A 20,455-nucleotide genomic window follows, 5' to 3' on the forward strand; every position below is an offset into this window, starting at 1 on the left:
AGCTGAGGTCGTTTGCCTAGGGAATACCTAAATTGGTGCCGTGGGGTTCCCGGCAACAATAGAAAAAAGAATAGGACCATTCCATGTCTTTCCCATGGATGTCGTAAAACGCCTAAGGGATAGGCTTTTATACTTGGTATTCTTCTATTAGGCGATGGGCTAGCAACCTGTCACTATTTGAATCTCAATTCTTTCTTTAAGCCAAATATCTGAACGTTGATAGGCCACGTTCAGCTATTTGTCTTTTCAAGACTGTTGGCTCTGTCTACCCCGCATGGGCTATAGACGTGACTATATATACATATAATTATGTGCCCCTTTTGAAATAGAACAAATAAAATGAATTAGCTTAATAAGTCTTTACCAAAATACTTTTCTCTATAATATAAGTAAGTATGGAATGGCGTTCATATAAAAATCGTTTTTTGAGTAGGTAGGTTAGGTATAGATATTCTCTTTTAATGTAAGTAATTATTTACGTTTCTATGGGCATACCCGCAGAAATCGGAATAATTCATTTCATAATTACCTAATAATACCTATCTTAGACTTAGATCCTAAAGGAAAGATTCTAGTTAGAACAGAAGAAGATTAGGCTAGTAGGTACTTACTGGCTTTAATAAATTTATTTTTTACATTTTCCATCATTGTTTTACAAATATTTTTGGGGATATCGACGCAACTAAATACTAAAATTTTCTTCCAGTCTCCTCAAATGGTCCACGTTAGCCTCTTGTGGTGGACTATTGTGATTTAAAATATTATTTTTATACACGTCCATATTCCTTTGTGCCGTGGCCATATTGTTATAGACTTCTCGCGGCACCACTCTAGTTTGAGCGGGAATTTTGACGTTTGTCAAATTCAAATTCCGTTCCATATTCAAGAAAACTCTTTCGTTCGGATATGTAGCTGGCGGTGGAGGGATGAAAAATGGAGGGATATCTGGTTTTGGCATAGTCCGTAGCATTCCTCTTTCGACGATTTGATTGTGTGTGTTTATGCTTGCGATGTTGTTTATGGATTTCATCCATTGCTGCTGTTGCGTGGGTGGTATCCTGTTAGGGTAGTTGAAGATCCATAGCCTATCACCAACGAACATAGGCCGAGGCGCTACAATACCTAAGCTGCTGTAGTATTGCTGAGCGAGTAATTCAACGTCGTTCGTATATTTTCGTTTCCATTTTGTTCGGCGATTTTGAAACCATATCTTTATCTGAAACAAAGAAAAAAACATGTTTTATGTGAAATATAGAAAAGTAGCCAGTGGATTCTTATTTGACTCAAACCTACCAAAACCACATCACCAGAAGCGTGTGCTGAGTGTACAGGCCACAAGGCAGCCCCTCATCATAGCCGCTTTCGAGCCCATTTCTAATGGTGTGGAGTTTGATTAATTATTTACCTAAATAGTAACCCAAACTTACCTGAGTTTCAGTGAGCCGAAGCTGCCGGGCCAGTCGTCCCCGGGCCGCCACAGACAGGTATCGATTCTTCTCGAACTCTGCCTCCAAACTCTTGATCTGTTGAGCGCTGAAAGCGGTGCGGGCGCGTTTGCCGCGTGAGGATCCTGCGGAAAAGACGTACGTAAGTAAGAAAAATAAAGAGTGCGAATATTTAAATGAAGTAGGTATCTAATCCACAACTTTTTAAAAGAAACGGAGTTAAAGCAAAGGATTCGGATGAAGGACATACTCGTTGGTGCGCGCGTATGAGTTAGAAGGTTATCTGCTAGGTATTAATTTTGAGGTAAGTATGTACCTACTTATTTCATTTGCTGGCCTCGAGCTCAACAATAATTGGAGCCTTAACTACTTACTTAACTACCTACCTACATTTTCTACTTATTATTTATATAAAAAGAGAGAAATTACCAAGTAATCAATCATCAATTATCTACGTAATTATTATTAATATATCTATATCTATTTTGCACGTTTGTTTTGAGAAGTAGAGAGCGCTAGCAGAAGATATTTAAAAATTCGAAGCTCGAAAAGGGAATATAAACGAGATTTTTAGCTGATGAGCACACTGCTATCATGTTCTATCTGGTGTAATTTAATGCTCCATTCATTGGCTTTAAATCAGAATGTATCAAGTCTAAGACATATGTAATTAGAGGGTAGGAAGTGTAGGTAGTTTGAATGAACTACCTAACGATCGCGGAAGCCATTCCTAGCGATCTCCAGTGCTAAACGAAGCGGACATGCCGTGTCGTCACCTAACAGCTATTTTCAATAAACACCTCCCCGCTTGAGTAATTAGTGGCAATATATCAGCGTGTCATTCGTTTTCTGACACCACGCCATCTTTATCGAGCCCTCTTCTAATGAGCGCGCCAAAATACCTGATAATTTACTTTTAAAAACCAATCGCAGCTGTATGACAAAGGAATAGAGATCAAAGTTAACATGTCGGATGTTTTATAAATGGAATCGTTATGTTGGCTGTTTAATGTTCGAACGATTTATTACATATTCCGGTGTCGTTAAAAAACTTAAGAATATACGATGTCAAAACGGGTTGTATTTCAAATATAACGATTTAATGAGCGATGTTTTACTGTTTTTAAATCGTTTTACAGGATGTTATAATGTTATTTTGGTAATCTCTGTGGAAAAAGTTCACAAAGAGTACTTACAAATAGCAGGTCCATTTTTAAAAACTTATTGATAATAAAATAGGTACCTACATTACAAAAGGCATTTCCCTTTAAGTGAATAACGAAATTTGAAAAATTATTTTATTTTTTTCGGGGAGTCTGTATTCCTGACTAAAATTGTCACGATAGTTTGTTTTAACTGGAAGAAATTTCTGCTATGAATAAATCCACAATCGGATGATAAGATTGAGAACAATTTGAAGAAGACAGGTATTTATCAATATAGTTTTCAGAATGCTGTTTAGCATTAGGTTTTACAGAATCGAAAAGCTGGGCCTTCTACCGTGTACGGTAAAAACTATTAGATATGTAGGTGTCAGTGATGTATCACTGACACCTACATATCTAATAGTATTTATTTTTTCTTGGGTCCACCGTAACTACATACCTACTTTCAATTCCAAATAACTCCCATTCAAATCTTAAAATAACATTTAAGCGATCAATCAAATCGCTTACAATATTGTTTCGCATCAATTAATTAGGAACCGGAGCCAGGAAAACAAGACGTAAAACAAGCGCGCAAAACAATTTGACAGCGGTAAAGCAATTAATGTCAATTTATCCACACTTGTCAACGCGCCACATCTTTGTTTCCCGGCATTGTTGAGAAAACAAAATTAATCCACCGGCAGCAAAATAACAATAAAACCATTAACACATCTATTACCTACGTAATAAAGGCTAAATCAAATGATATTTCTGTTAGAGAATCGAAGAATAAACGTGGTATTGAATACCGCGTTCAGGAATTCTCCCATCCATCCTCTCGTTGTACAATTTTACAGCTTTTTAATGAGCTCAAACCACCAACTAAATTTCAGTTCGGAGACACTTTCGTTTCATGTTTGTTTTGTTTTTTTTTTCTTCGACCCGGTGAATGATTGCGGGCGAGAGATTTAGTTAACGAGACTCAAAACGGTAGCTAGATTTATCTTTTCGTAACAAATTTAGAAAATGAGACATCACGATGTGGGGTTGTGTTCGTTATTTTATTTACATGTGTGCGTTGGCAACGACGGCTCGAGGAGCAATTCAAACGGCTAATTTGAGTTCCAAACATAAAAATCTTCGGAGCCGCCGTGTAGCTGGCAGTTAATAAATATATTAGTCTATGATCGTATTTTCTTTTTCAAATTGCTCATTGAGAAGAGTTATAGCTGTTGTTGAGCACGACATATCAGATTTTTATGTTTTAATATATACATTAGCATTTATTAGCTTCTTTTTATGATAAAGGTACATTTTGCGTTGACATTTTGTTATCTCGTATTTTGTTTAATTTTACGTACCTATTTAATCAATATAAACCAAAAAATAAATATTTGTGCCTGACTGATGAGATACATACAGCTGAAACTGCTTAGTGGTAGAAAGCTCAAATTTAGCTAAGAATGAAAGGAAGATTTCCTGAAGTTTCCACGGGCACAGGAGAATAGGTAGGTATTTTAGTTTTACCAAGATGGATTTCTATAATTTATGTTATATTAAAAAATAATGTAGGTAACAATAGGTATATAATAATAATATAGGTATATAATAGGTAAGAAATAATTATATGTATAATAGCATGATTAAAATACGGTAAGTACCTACTTATAAACCTAACATAATAATGTAGCAATTAAACTATAAAAGTTCCCGTATTAGATATATAATCGTAATATACTAAGTTACTAAATAAAATAGTTACAAAATTATTACTCTACAGTTTTTTAGGCTGATAGCATACCCAATTAGGTGCCTATTTAAAGAGCAGTCCCTGCTAATTTCAGATAAATGGTAATTACTTGGGAAAGTCATTTCAGATCTAAAATAAGGAGAACGTAAACAATACAATGACTGGCGGCCCGTCACGGCTTCGGCCATGCATGTCACTTACTTAGTAGAGATAAGCAGAGACTACATCTTTCCACTTGCCACGATCCCTGCATACCTATAATTTGAAGTACCTACCTACTTACAATTTCCTGTCACTATTTGAATTTAAATTTTTTTATCAAGCCAAAAAGCTGAACGTGGCCTATCAGTCTCTTCAAGTCTGTTGGCTCTGTCTATCCCGCAAGGGATATAGACGTAACTATATGTAGGTATGTATACAATTTGACAAGATTTTTGCAATTTTTTGGATTAGATACATGTGCTTCTTTACAGCTTTGTCCTTTTTCCGCGTACTTTTTATTTTTGTGAACAAAATATATTTTATAAGTTAGATTTTGTACGGTAAACAAACGTTTTGCCGTGTGGTTCCCGGCACCAATACAAAAAAGAATAGGACCACTCCATCTCTTTCGCATGGATGTCGTAAAAGGCGACTAAGGGATAAGTTTACAAACTTGGGATTCTTTTTAGGCGATGGGCTAGCAACCCTGTCACTATTTGAATCTCAATTCTATCATTAAGCCAAATAGCTGAACGTGGCCATTCAGTCTATTCGAGACTGTTGGCTCTGTCTACCTCGCAAGGGATATAGACGTGACCATATGTATGTATGTAAACAAAACGTCTTGGTACTTTTTTCATGCAGAAACAGATAAAAATGTCGGTGAGATCTTTCGAATTGGTGCTTATTAAGTAGTTAGATACTTAATATGAAAATGAAACATCACGATGTGGGGTTGTGTTCGTTATTTTATTTACATGTGTGTGTTGGCAACGACGGCTCGAGGAGCAATTCAAACGGCTAATTTGAATTCGAAACATATTAGTATTATTTTTCACATAACCACCATAAATATTATGTGCACTTTTGTAATTGAGTTAGTCGCCATTTAAGTCCTATTTAATTAAGTTACATTAGCAAATGACATCTACATCTAATAATTATATAACAAAAACAGCACTAGGTAAGATATAGTATCCTTATTATCCTATTTTTACTACGCTTTTATTAGCTTGGGTTGTATGTATGTATGTATGTATGTATGTATGTATGTATGTATGTATGTATGTAACGGAATCTTTGAGCTTAATTTTCACTGATTTCTAAACGTCTGATCAACTTGGAACTTTGCACACGTATCAAGGACCGATGACAATGCAATATTTTGATAAGAGTTTCTCATTATCCTTATTAAAACTGCCAGGATTAATAAATTCATTTTTAGATCCTTCGTATGAGAGTAAGAGAGACAGAGATAGCACCAGTGCCAGTAATCTCCATACAAGAAACCAAGAAGTTCTGACGTATAATGAGTCAAAAAGAGATGTAATATATTTCCATATAATGTTACTATTAACCTGAGGCTTCTTTATTTCATCGCATTGCTCCATTTAGAATTACCATTAGAAACCATAGTAGAATTAGTAGAATATTTTAAAACAATAAAAAATATATAAGTAATAAAACAAAAGTAATAAATGAAAATTGAACAACTAAATTTACAAAAAATACAAGAATAAAGTTACTACCTACAGAACTTTGCGATATTTAATACGTATTTAACATATTAATGCAATTCTTGAATTAACATTAGGTATCTTTTGCCTATTTATAATAGCAACACTGTAATACTCGTTTGGAAAATGAGTGACAGTTTTTTATGTCAAATAAGTTTTGCAGTAAGTTTTGATTGAATTCGATTCGAACACCTGTAAACTTTCTTTCTGTTGTTTTTTACCGGTGCCTGTGTATTTACCTATTTGCACTTTGTTTTGTGCTGATAACTTGTCGTTATTTGGAGTTTGGAATCTTCCGTTGAGTCGAGCTTTGTTCTTCCGGATATTCGTGTGATTTTATCATCTGAGATTGGACTCTGACTGTGTTTACTGTGTTGTGCAGATATTTTGAGATAGGACTCCTGTAAAAAGTACCTTATTATTTGAGATAGGAGTCCCAAGTTTGTGTTTGTTTTTGTGAAAGACAGATTTTACAACAAAAGTGCCACGATGTCTTCAGATAAACTTTGTTGCGTTCCTGGTTGTAAAGGCAGTGGAGGTATGTTTGAAATATTTTTGTTCCTGTATCAATCTGCCTCTTAATCTTGTGGTTTGATTCCTGGCAAGGCCACAATCGAAAATTATTACGTTTGCTGGATAGTCAAAAATATTATTAACAGTGATTTATCACTATAAAATTCTTTTCAACTGGGTTTAACAATCATCATACATACATATAATCACGTCTATATCCCTTGCGGGGTAGACAGAGCCAACAGTCTTGTAAAGACTGATAGGCCACGTTTAGCTATTTGGCTTTAAGATAGAATTGAGATTCAAATAGTGACAGGTTGCAAGCCCATCGCCTTAAAAAGAATCATGATGATGAGAATATTATGAGATTTAATCCAATCAGGCCACATATAACTTTAAGAAAGTTAGTTGTGAAAACCTCCGGCGATGGGCGCATGGTTGCGAAAGTCTTTTCTAGTAAGATAGTTATACCAGAAGTGTTAACTTCCAAAAAATAATTGTATAAAAAAACTACCCGTTTTATTGCAAATCGAACTAAAAAATAGAAAATAAATAATAGTTTAAAAAAAACTAAAAAACTACGCTTTTATTGCTAATCAAACTAAAAAATAGAAAATAAAAATTAATGACAAAGGAATTCAGTAGTAGCAAGTCGAACAATCAGTTATAGTCAGTTGTAGTAGTAATTACCTCGGATTAAAATTATAACAAAATTAAATTTATAAACAAAACAATTTAAATCAGAGTAAAAAGCGTGGGGTGCATTTTACTTCATTTTCATAACTCTCTTGTCATAAATATATGCTAATAGAATGATTTTAATATTTACTACATCAGGCACCCCACGCTTTTTACTCTGATTTAAATTGTTTTGTTTATAAATTTAATTTTGTTATAATTTTAATCCGAGGTAATTACTACTACAACTGACTATAACTGATTGTTCGACTTGCTACTACTGAATTCCTTTGTCATTAATTTTTATTTTCTATTTTTTAGTTTGATTAGCAATAAAAGCGTAGTTTTTTAGTTTTTTTTAAACTATTATTTAGGGTTAAGTTTAGGTAGTCACGTGGCACCAGGCTGTTTGTTACCGGTGACTCGTTTGATGTACTCCATATCATAATAGGTAGTTCTGAGCAGTCTTCAAAGTAAAATAGCATTAATAGTTGCTGACCTCCATAATAATTAAACTTTTTGTGATGGCATATGTTACAAAATTAGGTAATTAACATTAAATGAATTAATGTAGGTAGTTATAGTTAGGGGACACTCAATCATACAGATTGAGCTATCCTAAAAGTAAGTAAGAATCTTGCGTTATGGGATACTAACTCAACGATGCCATATTATTTTAATAATCTGATAAAATTAAAGTCCCTTTGTATTTATCGGGACTCTTCTCAGCAAATGTAATGGGTGCTTAAAATCCAATGTAACTTCCCTATGTAACTAAACACCAGGAAGATAACACAACACAGATGTACACCATTTCTTATTTACTTCAAAAATAAATCGTTGAAAGTGTTGAAAGTTCTTTATTTGACTTTAAAAATAATTGGCGCCAAAAGCGGATACGTTCGAACGCGCAGTTTGAACCAAACGGGCCGTGAAGGCGCGAAACGGTGACTTTATTCTTTTTAATTTTTTTACCTATCGTGTTTCAGCCTGAGTCGTCTTTCTATGATTTATTTGTAAAAATCATGATAAAACTATTTTTGAAACGGATTTAGGTATCAGCTTACTTTTGAACTTTTACAACCCTCCGTGTTTTCAATTATATTTGAAGAAAAAATTATCGTCCTCCTGCCTGGCTTTAGTTCCAATTCTTGGATAGTTAGATAGTGTTTTTTTTGATCGTGCGATCACCTCAGGTTGTAAAAAAGAAATAAATCTTATAATTTGCTTCGATTAGATTAAGTACTTATTTCTTTTTTATTTTCACTCTTTAGCATGGTGTTTGTCGAATAAAATATACTTTTTACATACATACATACATACATAAAATCACGCCTCTTTCCCGGAGGGGTAGGCAGAGACTACCTCTTTCCACTTGCCACGATCTCTGCATACTTCTTTCGCTTCGTCCACATTCATAACTCTCTTCATACAAGCTCGGCGGTTTCGGGTACTTTTGACCTGACCCTTTACCAGGACGTCCTTAATTTGATCAAGATACGTTCGTCTAGGTCTTCCCACTCCGACCTTTCCCTCCACACTCTCCTTGTATATCTGCTTAGTCAACCTGCTTTCATTCATCCTCTCCACATGACCGAACCATCTTAACATACCCTTTTCTATTCCTGTAACTACATCTTCTTTCACATCACAACATTCCCTTATCACGCTGTTCCTTATCCTGTCACTCAATTTCACACCCATCATACTCCTTAACGCTCTCATTTCCACTGCATTTATTCTGCTTTCATGCTTCTTTTGCCATACCCAACTTTCACTCCCATACATTAATGTCGGGACCAACACGCCCCTGTGCACAGCCAGTCGAGCCTTTTTGGATAGTTTCTGACTGCTCATAAAGGCATGCAAAGCTCCATTCACCATGTTCCCCGCGTTCACTCTCCTTTCAATATCACTATCATACTTGCCATCTGATGTAAACTTTGATCCTAGATATACAAACTCTTTCACTTGCTCCACTTTTTCTCCTCCAATCAAAATATTACATGCTGTCATTTCTTTCTCCATTTCAAAAACCAGTGTTTTAGTTTTACTTACGTTCACTTTCATTCCTTTCTCTTTTAAAGCTTCATGCATACAGTTTACCATCTCCTGTAACTCCTCCGCTGATGACGCCAGTATAACCTGATCGTCGGCATAGAGCAGACATTTGACGAGTAACTCATTCATCCTTAATCCACTTTTAGACTCTTTCAAATCTGTCAAACAGCTATCCATAAATAGGTTGAACAGCCACGGTGACGCAACACATCCTTGCCTAACGCCTTTCTCAATCTTAAACCACTCAGTGTGCGCTCCGTTTATCCTGACACAAGCACTCGAATCCTCATATAAGGATTTCAGTGCTCGTATTAAGAGACTGCTCACCCCATGCATAGAAAGTGCTGACCACAATTCATTCCTCTCAACTCTGTCATAGGCCTTTTCCAGATCTACGAATGTGCAATAGACTTTTTGACTCTTGGCCAAAAACTTTTCGGCTATGCACCGCAAGGAAAAGACCTGATCAGTACATCCCATTCCCTTTCGAAATCCCGCTTGAGCATCCCATATTTTGTCATCAGTTTCATTCCTGACTCTATTAATCAATACCTTAGCATACAATTTGCCGACGACGCTAAGCAGGCTTATACCACGATAATTTTTGCAGTCCAGCTGTGACCCTTTTCCTTTGTAAAGTGGCACGATAACAGCCTTACACCAATCTTTTGGTACTCGGCCGCTTCTCCAACACAAATTGAAAAGGCAGTACAACTGACTAGCTACTACGCCTTTTCCTGCTTTAAGCATCTCGACCGACACTCTATCACACCCAGCAGCCTTTCCCGCTTTCATACTCTTAAGTGCTTCCACAATTTCGAACATTTCAATTTCGCCTTCCATCTCATTCTCTTTTTCTTCGCTATAGCAGAAATCTTTCTTATTTCCTTCCTTTTTTTCAAATAAACTTTCAAAATAGTCCTTCCATATCTTTAGTACACATTCTTCTCCTTTCACAACGCTACCATCCTGGCATCTGATCCTAGTCAGCTCTCTGGTTATAGTATTTCCTCGGGCTGACCTTACGGATTTCCAGAATACTTTCAGATTTGACTGAAAGTCTTCTGATAGCCTTTTATCAAAATCCTCTTTATACTCTTCTTTCTTTCTAATCACAGCTTTCTTAACCAAATCTTTCATTTTCTTATATTCCTTACGTGCTTCATTCACATCTTCATCTATAACCTCTTGCATTCTTAAGTTAGCTTTTGCTGCTAACAAATCCAGCCATGCTTTCTTCTTTAATCGCACAAGTTCTTGCACATCTTTACTCATCCACGCATTTTTGTGATTTTTTCCTTTCCTTCTTCTACTTACACCACACACTTCAACAGCTACTTTCACAATTCTTTCTTTAAATTCCTTCCATCCATCTTCAATATCGCTCATTTCCTCTAAATCTTCAAATTCATCCTTCAGTCTATTAATATACTTCTTACCTACATCCATATCTTGCAAATTTTCTACTTTTACTCTTTCCAAAGCGCTGGTTTGCTCCCTTACCCTGTGCCGCCAGCGATTGAAGATACCCCTTATCCGGGATATCACCAGTAAATGGTCCGAGTCAATGCCAGCACCGCGATATGCACGGGTATCCAGCACTTTGTTCTTCAATCTTTCATCTACAATCACAAAGTCTATCATACTTTTTAAAATACCTTCCACTCTTGTGTAGGTGTGGATCTCTTTATGTTGAAACATTGAGTTCGACACAAAAAGATCCCACTCTAGACAAATTTCTAATACACTTCTTCCATTATCATTCACCTTTTCGTCACCAAACGCACCAAGCACCTTTTCATATCCATCACGCTTTACACCCACCCATCCATTAAAATCACCTAACATAATAATCTTCTCATTTGGCTTGGTAACTTTCAATACTTCTCTTACACTATTCCAGAACTCCTCGTTTTCGCTTTTTGCTGATGTTGTACCCCTCGAACCCACATCCCAAGGTGCATAAACACCTAGAACGAAGATCCGAGTGATTCCAACTTTCAGCCTAATCCATAGAAGACGAGGGCTGACACACTCATACTCATTCACGCACTCAGCCATTCGTGCAGAAAGAATTAGACCGACCCCTTGACAGCCTCGGCTGGTACTGGAAATTCCAGACCAATACGCCGTGTAAGGGCCGTGCTGCGTCGCGTCGCATCCTTTCCGCTTCGTTTCATTCACGCACAACACATCCAAACGTCTTTCATCCATCATCTGGCATACTTCCTCAATCTTATCCTTCATTCCTCCTCTTACATTCATCGTCGCAAAGCGGCTTTCAGCAGACCGCATACCGCTCCCGCCGGGAACGAGACGTGATGGGGTGCGGACACCATCGCCGCCATCTAGGTGCTCTTTCAAAAAATTTGCATCCATGCGATTCCCACGAGACGCTAGGGAAAAATTTTGTCCGCCCCAGCAGAGCCCCGCATGCCAGGGTAAGGCTAGCCATTACCTGGGGGTCGCCCAACCCCATGGCGGAAGTGGCACGCTCGAGACTAGGCTCGCCCCTAGCCATGCATCCATCGGCGCGGCAGACCTTAGATTGGCAGGGATTTACATTAAAGAGGAATCCCAAGTCTATCCCTTAGTCGGCTCTTACGACATCCGTGGGAAAGAGATGGAGTGGTCCTATTCTTTTGTAATGGTGCCGGGAACCACACGGCACTGCCGGGAACCACACGGCACACTTATACTTATACTTTTTACTTCACTTCATATTTCTTTTTCCCAGAAATTTAGCGGTCCGCTTGTACCGCGACCCTAGAGTATAGCTCAGGTTTTACTCGTGCCTATAATAATCGTTTACCAGGTACTTATTTCTTTCAAGATTAACGCGAAGTAGGTAAGTAAGATATACATACTAACCTACACCCGCGTAAATCGAATTAAGTATTTCCAGGTTATCTACGAAAATTTCGGGAAATCTCTTATTGGTCCTAATTTCACACACCACTGTCATTAAGAATCGCATGCTGAAATTCAAATCTTTGGACTCAGCTGTGTGGATTGTGTCAAGTAGGTAGGCAAGGGAGCGTTCAAGTATTACGTAACGCAATTTTTGAAGATTTTTGACCCCTCCTCCCCCCCTTGTAACGCACCGTAACGTTTTTCTGTATCCCTCCCCCCCCCCCCCCTCTCTAAACGTTACGTAACACTCAAGTGACCATTTTTACCCTAAAGTTGCAAAAAGTTATGTTATAGTTTTTATCCTTGGTATACTTTTAATTGCCTTTGCGGTAATAATACTAAATAAAACAAGAGATTTTTAATCCGCATCACCTGCTTATATCTAGGGATTCCCCGTGAAATATAAACGAAAAGGTTTGCCAACTTGCGAGGACAAAGTAAAATTGACGACCAGAATATACAATCGAGGGATTCCCCGTAAAACGTAAATGGGTTGCCAACTTGGGAGTTTTAATTCCCTAATTTTTTATTTAAGAAAAACAATGTTACGTAACGTGTTGTAAGAAAGACCCCTCCCGCCCTTGTAACGCATCGTAACGTTTCACGAGACCCCCCCTCCCCCCAAATTGCGTTACGTAATACTTGAACGCTCCCCAAGCAAAAATTAATGAAGATCGGTACTGTGAAGAGAAAACAGAATATATGTAGGTACTTAGGCATATAATTGGTTTTAATAATGGTTATGCAGTGCAGGGCCGGAATTGGACGTCTTCAAATTATTATGGACCATTTATTATTTATTTCAAAGAAAAATTTGTATTACTGATTAAGTAAGTACTTAATATCATTTCCTGAATAGCCCTTATACGTTATGTACTTATGTTAACTACATAATTTTATTTAGAAAATAAATAATGTTTAAAATACAAATATTTAGATGACATTCGAATTACGACTCTTACTTAATTGAAAATTTTCTTTATTTTTCCGATTATATAATCAGCAGTAATCAATACAAGAAGTGGCTACTAGCATTAAGGTTCTAGCAAATAAGTAGTTACCTACACTGTTTTCTTCTTTGCCGTGACTGGCTGTTTTACGTTAATACAATTTCTGGATTTTTATATGTTAGTACTTAGTTTTTAAATTCCAGAACAAAATAAGTATCTACGAGTAGGTAACTAGCGTACTCACTGTTCGCTTCACTCGCCCTGTTAGCAAACCATTCCGTAATTTTTACGACGTTCGTTGGTCCCCGGTCAATTCAAATTCAAAATTTTTATTCATTATTATAGGATACTTCATATCGCTTAATAATTGTCAAAACTTTTAGTCTCACAACATTGGTTGACGTCAAATAACAAACACAACAACATTGAACAAATTATAAAATGTCAAATCAGTTGCAACGTTTGGTCGCAAAAAATTATTTTATGTTTGAAAATAATAAATATTACATAAGTATTCCTTTGACATAAAAAATACTGCTCAAATGAGAGTCAATTAAACCAAGTTTTTCTCAATTTTTCACAACATAAGTACCTACCTACCTAGGTACTTAATACTTATAAGCAGTTTTAAAAATGAGAGCTGTCTTTTTACATGTGTTTTTATAGGTTGATACCTAAAAGTCTTAAGATCAATGTAGGTACTTAAGTAAGTAGTTTTTACTTATAAGTAGTTCTTTCAATAAAGAAAATTAAATGCCCAAGGCGATTATTGGGTTGGTACCTACTCTACCTAGGTAGGCACTACAATTTCTAGACCGCGTGCACCACGTCGAAAAGTAATTAGATACTTTAGTTAGGTAGGAATTGTGTGCAATCTATTAGTAATTGACACAAAAATTAGTAAGTGTATCTATATGTATAAACTATTTAAGTATTATTTGTAATTTCCACTCAAATGTGGCCCTCACGTGTAACTAGTAGGTATAGTTGTAAAGTTGACGTTGTTGAAAAAAATGCTGCAGTGCACTTTATTACCGCTTCTTCTGCACTGACGCCTTGGAAGCGGCAGTAGGTAAACTTAGTTTTAAGTAATTTATTTGACGTCAACCAATGTTGTGAAACCAAAAGATTTGACAATTATTAAGCGATATGATGTAGGTATCCTAAATAATAATGAATAAAAATTTTGAATTTGAATTTTAGGCGTCACAAGAAAGATATTCATTGGAGAGTGTGACGTGTCTATTATAATGTTTTAAATGTGAGTATTTATAAGTTATTAGGTTCTTATATTCTGAATAGACGATTGGAATAGTGACAGGTTGCTAACTCATTGCCCAAAAGAAGTTACTAATTATTCCAAGTTTAATAGCCGGCGCCTCAATCGCCCTTTTGAGTATTATGTTATAAGTTAGAAAATTAGTTACCTAGTACTTAGTATTTTTAGGTGTAACCACATCAAATCAATATTTATGGACGTCGTACCTAAGTGGCAACTTAGGGAAACTATCTTATTAGCTGACTAAGGTTTAATAAACTATAGCAATAAACCTGTGGTAAAACCAGTAAGCACTAATCTAGTAAAATCATATAGTTAAGTAAGTAGGTACGAATTTTAGCTTATAATCTTTTATTCCCTCTTTTAATCCCTTCACCCCCTATTTTCGCAATAAAAATTCAGGAACAAATTTCATAAAAATCAGTTTAGGCGTAAAAGCGTTAAAGACACAGTTATACCTAATACCTACTTTAGTTTTTTAAAATATTATTAGTGGATTAGGTTTTCTTAGGTTAGGTAATGAACCTTATAGCCCAGGGTCCCTAGGCCCTGAAAAAAAAACACAGCCGGGGAAGCGACGGGCAACATACTCAGGTAAAGATGTTGAGTATCTACTTATAACAAGTACATTCTTAGGTAGGTACATACATACATTAATAATCACGTCTATATCCCTTGCAGAGTACACAGAGCCAACAGTCTTGAAAAGACTGGAAGACCACGTTCAGCTGTGTGGCAAAATGATAGAATTGAGATTCAAATAGTGTCAGGTTGCTAGCCCATATCGCCTAAAAAAGGCCTATCCCTTAGTCGCATTTTACGACATCCATGGGAAAGAAACTGAGTAATCCTATTTTTTTTTCTATTTATACCGGGAACCACACGGTACCACTTATAACCAGTTTAAAGGAAAAATCCTACTTATAGAAAAATCTAGGTAGGTAATAAATGATTCCAGGGTCGAATTTGGGGTAGGGCCAGTGGTGCGATGGTTGCATTGGGATTCCCACATTACCTAATAATAAATAGGTGCTTATTTCTTAAAACCGACGGATCATTTTCGTCTGTTTTCGACAATTCTTAAGCAAATAGAGTAAGTAAGTAGGTACTTATGTTACGTTTTTTAAGTAAGTATTTTAATTGATTTAGATAAGTATAGGAAGGTTGGTGGAGGGAGAAAGGGGAGGCCTTTAGCCCAGCAGTGGACATTAAATAGGCTAAAGAATATATTACGGCCTCTATGGCGCAGCGGTACGCAACGCTTATCTGTGACACCGTAGGTCCGGGGTTCGAATCCCGGTCAGGGCATGATGAGAAACGAACTTTCTCTGATTGGTCTGGGTCTTGGATGTTTATCTATCTAAGTATTTATTATAAAATATACTATCGTTGAGTTAGTATCTCGTAACACAAGTTTCGAACTTAGGTACTTCGAGGCTAACTCCAATCTGTATAGGTAATTTGTCCCGTGTAGTTATATTTAAGTATTATTTATTCATTTATTATTATCTGTAGGTAATAAAAGCGGAATCTAAGGAAAGTAAATCTCTGGATTCCATTAAATAGGTAAATACCTATAGGTAACCTTAGTTCTTTCATGAACTTCAATTCCTACCTGATTGTTGGTATTCAGGCTTGCCATCAGTAAACTCCTGCGCATCGTTGGCAGACCCTTCAACGTCCACGTTCTCCGAGCATGTGCTAGCTCTGTCCTCTTCATCAGATTCACAACTCACTTCACTCTGTCTTAAATCATGAAAATAATCCATTGAAACCGTACTAGTAGAAGGATTAACTGTTTCATCGACACCAACATTTTTATCGTTTTTAAATTTATCTGAAAGCAAATTTTCAATAGAAAAAGCTAATTTTGTTTCTGTTTTTTCAACAATTTCATTGTCTTTGTCATCGATAGGTTCTGTTTCCGGATTCATTTTCGCGCGTTGTCTCAGTCAAAAATCGAAGATCATTTTGGAACACTCACGGCTACAACAGACGTTATCGTTTAACTAATTCCAATTTCAAAGTTCGAACCTTAATGATGCGTTTTTGTCAAATTGGTCCACTGAAATGAGTCGCCTTGGCTGGGGAATGTTAACTGCCTCTGAAAAACATATTTATTCGACACCCACGTGCACCTTAATTGCTCGACGATAGAGTTCAATATCGACAAAAAAATCAGTTAAATTGTGAAATGTCTGAAGAGAATGAAGATGGAAAGCTGGGACTAATGGGCGTCTATCTGGATGACAAAATTGTATGCCACATTTAACTACTACCACATCAAATTTGGAGTCTAACGTTTGGGCTACAGAGTCGAAAATGAATAGCGGTTTGTTAAACGATGCAAATAGCTATTCAAGATTCGAATCCAAGATATAATTAGAGTTGGACCAATGAACGTTCTGGGCGTGGTCGGGTAAAGGATGCGCGCGCACGACGAGTTCAAATGGTCGGCGGTTCTATAATCTTTGGTTGGGATTTATTTAGCCCATGAGATATGGTGGTGTTCATTAATTGTGATAATTATTTAGTTAGTTCGTTTAATTGGACGCGTCATGTGGTAGGAATTGGATCGTTGGCATGTAGACGGATTTATCGTTATGTTGGATTGGATCTGATTTATGTTATTGCGTGCATATTTTCGGAAACGACGTGAACATGACACAACACTATAACTTAATTATTCTTTAATAAATGCTAGTGCAAGTATACCTACCTGCTTACATTTTGGTCTAATAATTTTAGCTCCGTAGGTAACTATTAATGGCCTCGTGAAATACCTAAAAAAAAAATAGGTATTGAAAAAGTTTTTTTTTTGTAATTATTTTCTTTGTCGACATCCACACACCAAAAAAAAAAACAAATTTAAAAAACAGTTAAGAACCGATCAAGGTGAAAATCTTTGGTCTACGTCTAACAATGCATGCGAGGTAAGTAGGTATTCGCACAAATAAATGTTTCTAGCCAGTTTCATAAAATTAAATTAAAATATTATAAGTACTTAGTAAGTAAGTGAGTACATTTGTTTGGATAGGTAGATAGGAAAAGTTGGAATACAAACCTATTAATTAAGTAGATATAAGTACCTACAATAGGTAGGTACCTACTTACTTACAACCATTTAATCCTTATCTGTGGTCCTGCGGTTTACGATGTTCAAACATTTGAAAACGGAACGTCATAATAGAGCGATGAAGAAAAAAGAAGTGCTCTTTTAAATAACCGACACATTTTGTCATAATTAGGACCGCGGCGCTAACGTTTTTGTTCAGTTTTTTTTTCGGCGTTAGATTGATGTCTCTTCGGCTGGAAATGGCTCGAGTAGAGTTGTTAATTTGGGTTCTGTACCATAAGTTCCCTATAAAACTTAATATAATAACTTACTTATTCGGTAAAAAATAAAATTTTACAATTAAGTAGGTATCTACTTAAGGATTTAAAGAACTTTGACTTTAAAAAAACAGAGACCTTTTTTTTTTTTTTTTTTATAAGTCAAAGCAGCTGCGAATGACAATTTTGACTTTTCTTGGGACTTCCTTTTCCGCGATACAACTTGCCATCTATCCTCATCTACGATTCCTGCATACAAAACCTTCATACTTCTTTTGCTTGATCCACATTCATCATCCATGCCTTAATTCCATTCATTCATGCCAAGCCAAGTAGGTATAACACATTCAGAACGTCGATTTTCCGTGATTAATTTTTATTTACCTATTTTTTACCTATTAACCATAATAATCCATTTTTATTTTCAAGACTAACTTTCATACTTACGTAATGCTTTTTTTTAAAATAATTAAAAGTATTTAAAATTGGATCTACAACCAGACGGAACTCCAAAGAGGAAATAAATTGTTCAACAACTCCACACTGGCTGGTTTCCGCATATTTGACTACGGCATTCGAAATTTGAATTTGAACTCGCGACCCGCGTAAATCGCTTCGGTATGTGACATCGGCGCTTATAATTATAAGGAAAAAAAGAAAAGGAGCAATTTTGTTTACGCTTAATTGGTTCATTTGGTTCGCTTTCAAAATATTGTAAACACATGTAAATATATCTTAGAGCAACTCGAGCTTCAGACTCGGAAAAGTTCGTGCTGTTCTTACAAATAGATCTACTTATGATTAAGGTAAAGCTTAGGTAAGTACTTAGGTAGGTATTTGTTTTTGTAATAGATATTTTATATGAAAAACGTAAGTGTACATTATTCTTCTTCGCTTCTTACCATTATAAATAATATCAAGTAGGTAGGTAGTTATTAATATATTGAACGGAATAATTATTAAAATCTAGCTAATAGCAAAAATCATTTCCAGATTTCCTTTAGCTGGTCCTTTATAACTCTGCATCAGGTGTCTATCAGGTATCCAGATCTTCGATGTTTTTACCTCAACAGAAAATGCTCAAGTCTAAACATTTTTTGTTATGACGTCATTTCAAAGTAAGTAGGTACTGAGTTAAGTTTAAGCTGGACCATCTTACAAAATTTTCAATCAATATGTAGATATATATTTCAGATTTCCACACATATTTGTGTTATTGACAATAAACTCAATCTAGGGATAGGCGATGGGCTAGCAACTTGTCACTACCTATTTGAACCTCAATTTTATCATTAAACCAAACAGCAGTTTTTATAAATTATTGGCCCTGACTACCCTGTCACTGATATAGAAATGAGTATATGTAGGTTTGTATGTTTTAATCTAGGGTTAGTTTATTAAATTCAATTAGCGACTTAGCACGGGTAGCATTTATGGATACCTATAAATCTTCCTCTGGAAACCTTCTTTCCAACATTGCAAACAGGAACAAAATCCGTCCCTAACTATCCGAAATAAGCGCATAGGTAGGTACATATTTACGTTTGGGTTTTTACTTATAATGTGTTGTGATTTTTTATGTAGAAAGTAGGTAGTATAATAATTGCTTATTTGGCACTTATTCCAAATTCTTTTCACATTCCATAATTTTAGAATTCTTCCGTTTTTGCGCAGTCGGCGTGCGCAGGCGGTTCCGGCTCATAAATATTTTCCTGATGGCGCTTCTTTTTTGTGTTCATAAAACTAAATAGTTTACACACTTTCTCATATCTTTGCCTCGCGAGGTAAAGAGGACCTTTAGTAATTAAACTTATTTTTTTAATAAACTCCCTAAAAATGTCAGAATCCAGAACAGATTTTCTAAAAACTTCCGTTATCAAATGTTCATGTCTCCGTTTTTATTGTTCTTATACTACTTAATTATGTTTAGACATAAAATTTTGTACCATGATGTCGGGTGTTATAATACTTAGTAGCATTTTCGAGTAGAATTTCCTAATTCTAATTTCTTAAAAAATAAAGTCAATTGTTAACACAAGTACAATTATCAGTACAGTATTAGGTAAGTAAATGTCAAATATCTGTCTACATATAAACAGGAATGAATGCCATATTTTGTTTGAAACTCTATCACTATCACTACATACATAGTATAAAACAAAGTCGCTATTTTAGTCTGTTTGTCTGTATGCTTAAATCTTTAAAATTACGCAACGGATTTTGATGCGGTTTTTTGTAACAGGTAGAGTGATTCAAGAAGAATTTTGCACCCGTGCGAAGCCGGGGCGGGTCACTAGTATACTCTATATAAACAATAGAAATGATAAATTTATGAATAATGTGTCGTCGTAATGCACGCGATTTTCTGCGCAGTTGTGCTGCGACGGTGACACTGTTATCGCATTTAAAATGTATTTATTGTTTTGTGGTATCTACTGACCATTTCTAGTCTTATACCGAATTCTATGATTAAATTTCCTCAAAATATGTGGTAATAAACTAAAAACCATAAGGTTAAATAACCATAGACCATTTTCCGCAGTTAAAGATAAACAATTTCGTATGTAATCTTGAAATGTAAATTCATTGTGACATCTGATATTCATTTAAGGTTTTATTCACGGCTATAAATTTATTTTTCAACAAATGAGTAATCGAGATTGATAT

General features: G+C 35.8%; 1 protein-coding gene across 1 annotated transcript; it reads right to left on the minus strand.

The window, feature by feature from the left end:
* Positions 1-682: 682 nt before the first annotated feature.
* LOC106131036 (barH-like 1 homeobox protein) lies at positions 683-16,389 on the minus strand. The gene is made up of 3 exons (XM_013330024.2): positions 16,071-16,389; positions 1,428-1,570; positions 683-1,216 (listed from the first exon to the last, which is right to left on the minus strand). The coding sequence occupies exons 1-3, from the start codon at positions 16,387-16,389 to the stop codon at positions 683-685; spliced, it is 996 nt and encodes a 331-aa protein (XP_013185478.2).
* Between the last annotated feature and the right edge of the window lie 4,066 nt (positions 16,390-20,455).

The sequence above is a fragment of the Amyelois transitella genome, chromosome 29, assembly GCF_032362555.1.
Source record: "Amyelois transitella isolate CPQ chromosome 29, ilAmyTran1.1, whole genome shotgun sequence".
Classification (NCBI taxonomy): Eukaryota; Metazoa; Arthropoda; class Insecta; order Lepidoptera; family Pyralidae; genus Amyelois; species Amyelois transitella.

Excerpts from the sequence above, each read along its gene's own strand:
- LOC106131036 (XM_013330024.2), bottom strand. The coding sequence starts at position 16,389 with ATGAATCCGGAAACAGAACCTATCGATGACAAAGACAATGAAATTGTT. Across the intron at positions 1,571-16,070 it reads GCCTGAATACCAACAATCAG|GATCCTCACGCGGCAAACGC; the intron begins GTAGGAATTGAA and ends TCTTTTCCGCAG. Across the intron at positions 1,217-1,427 it reads TTCGGCTCACTGAAACTCAG|ATAAAGATATGGTTTCAAAA; the intron begins GTAAGTTTGGGT and ends TCTTTGTTTCAG.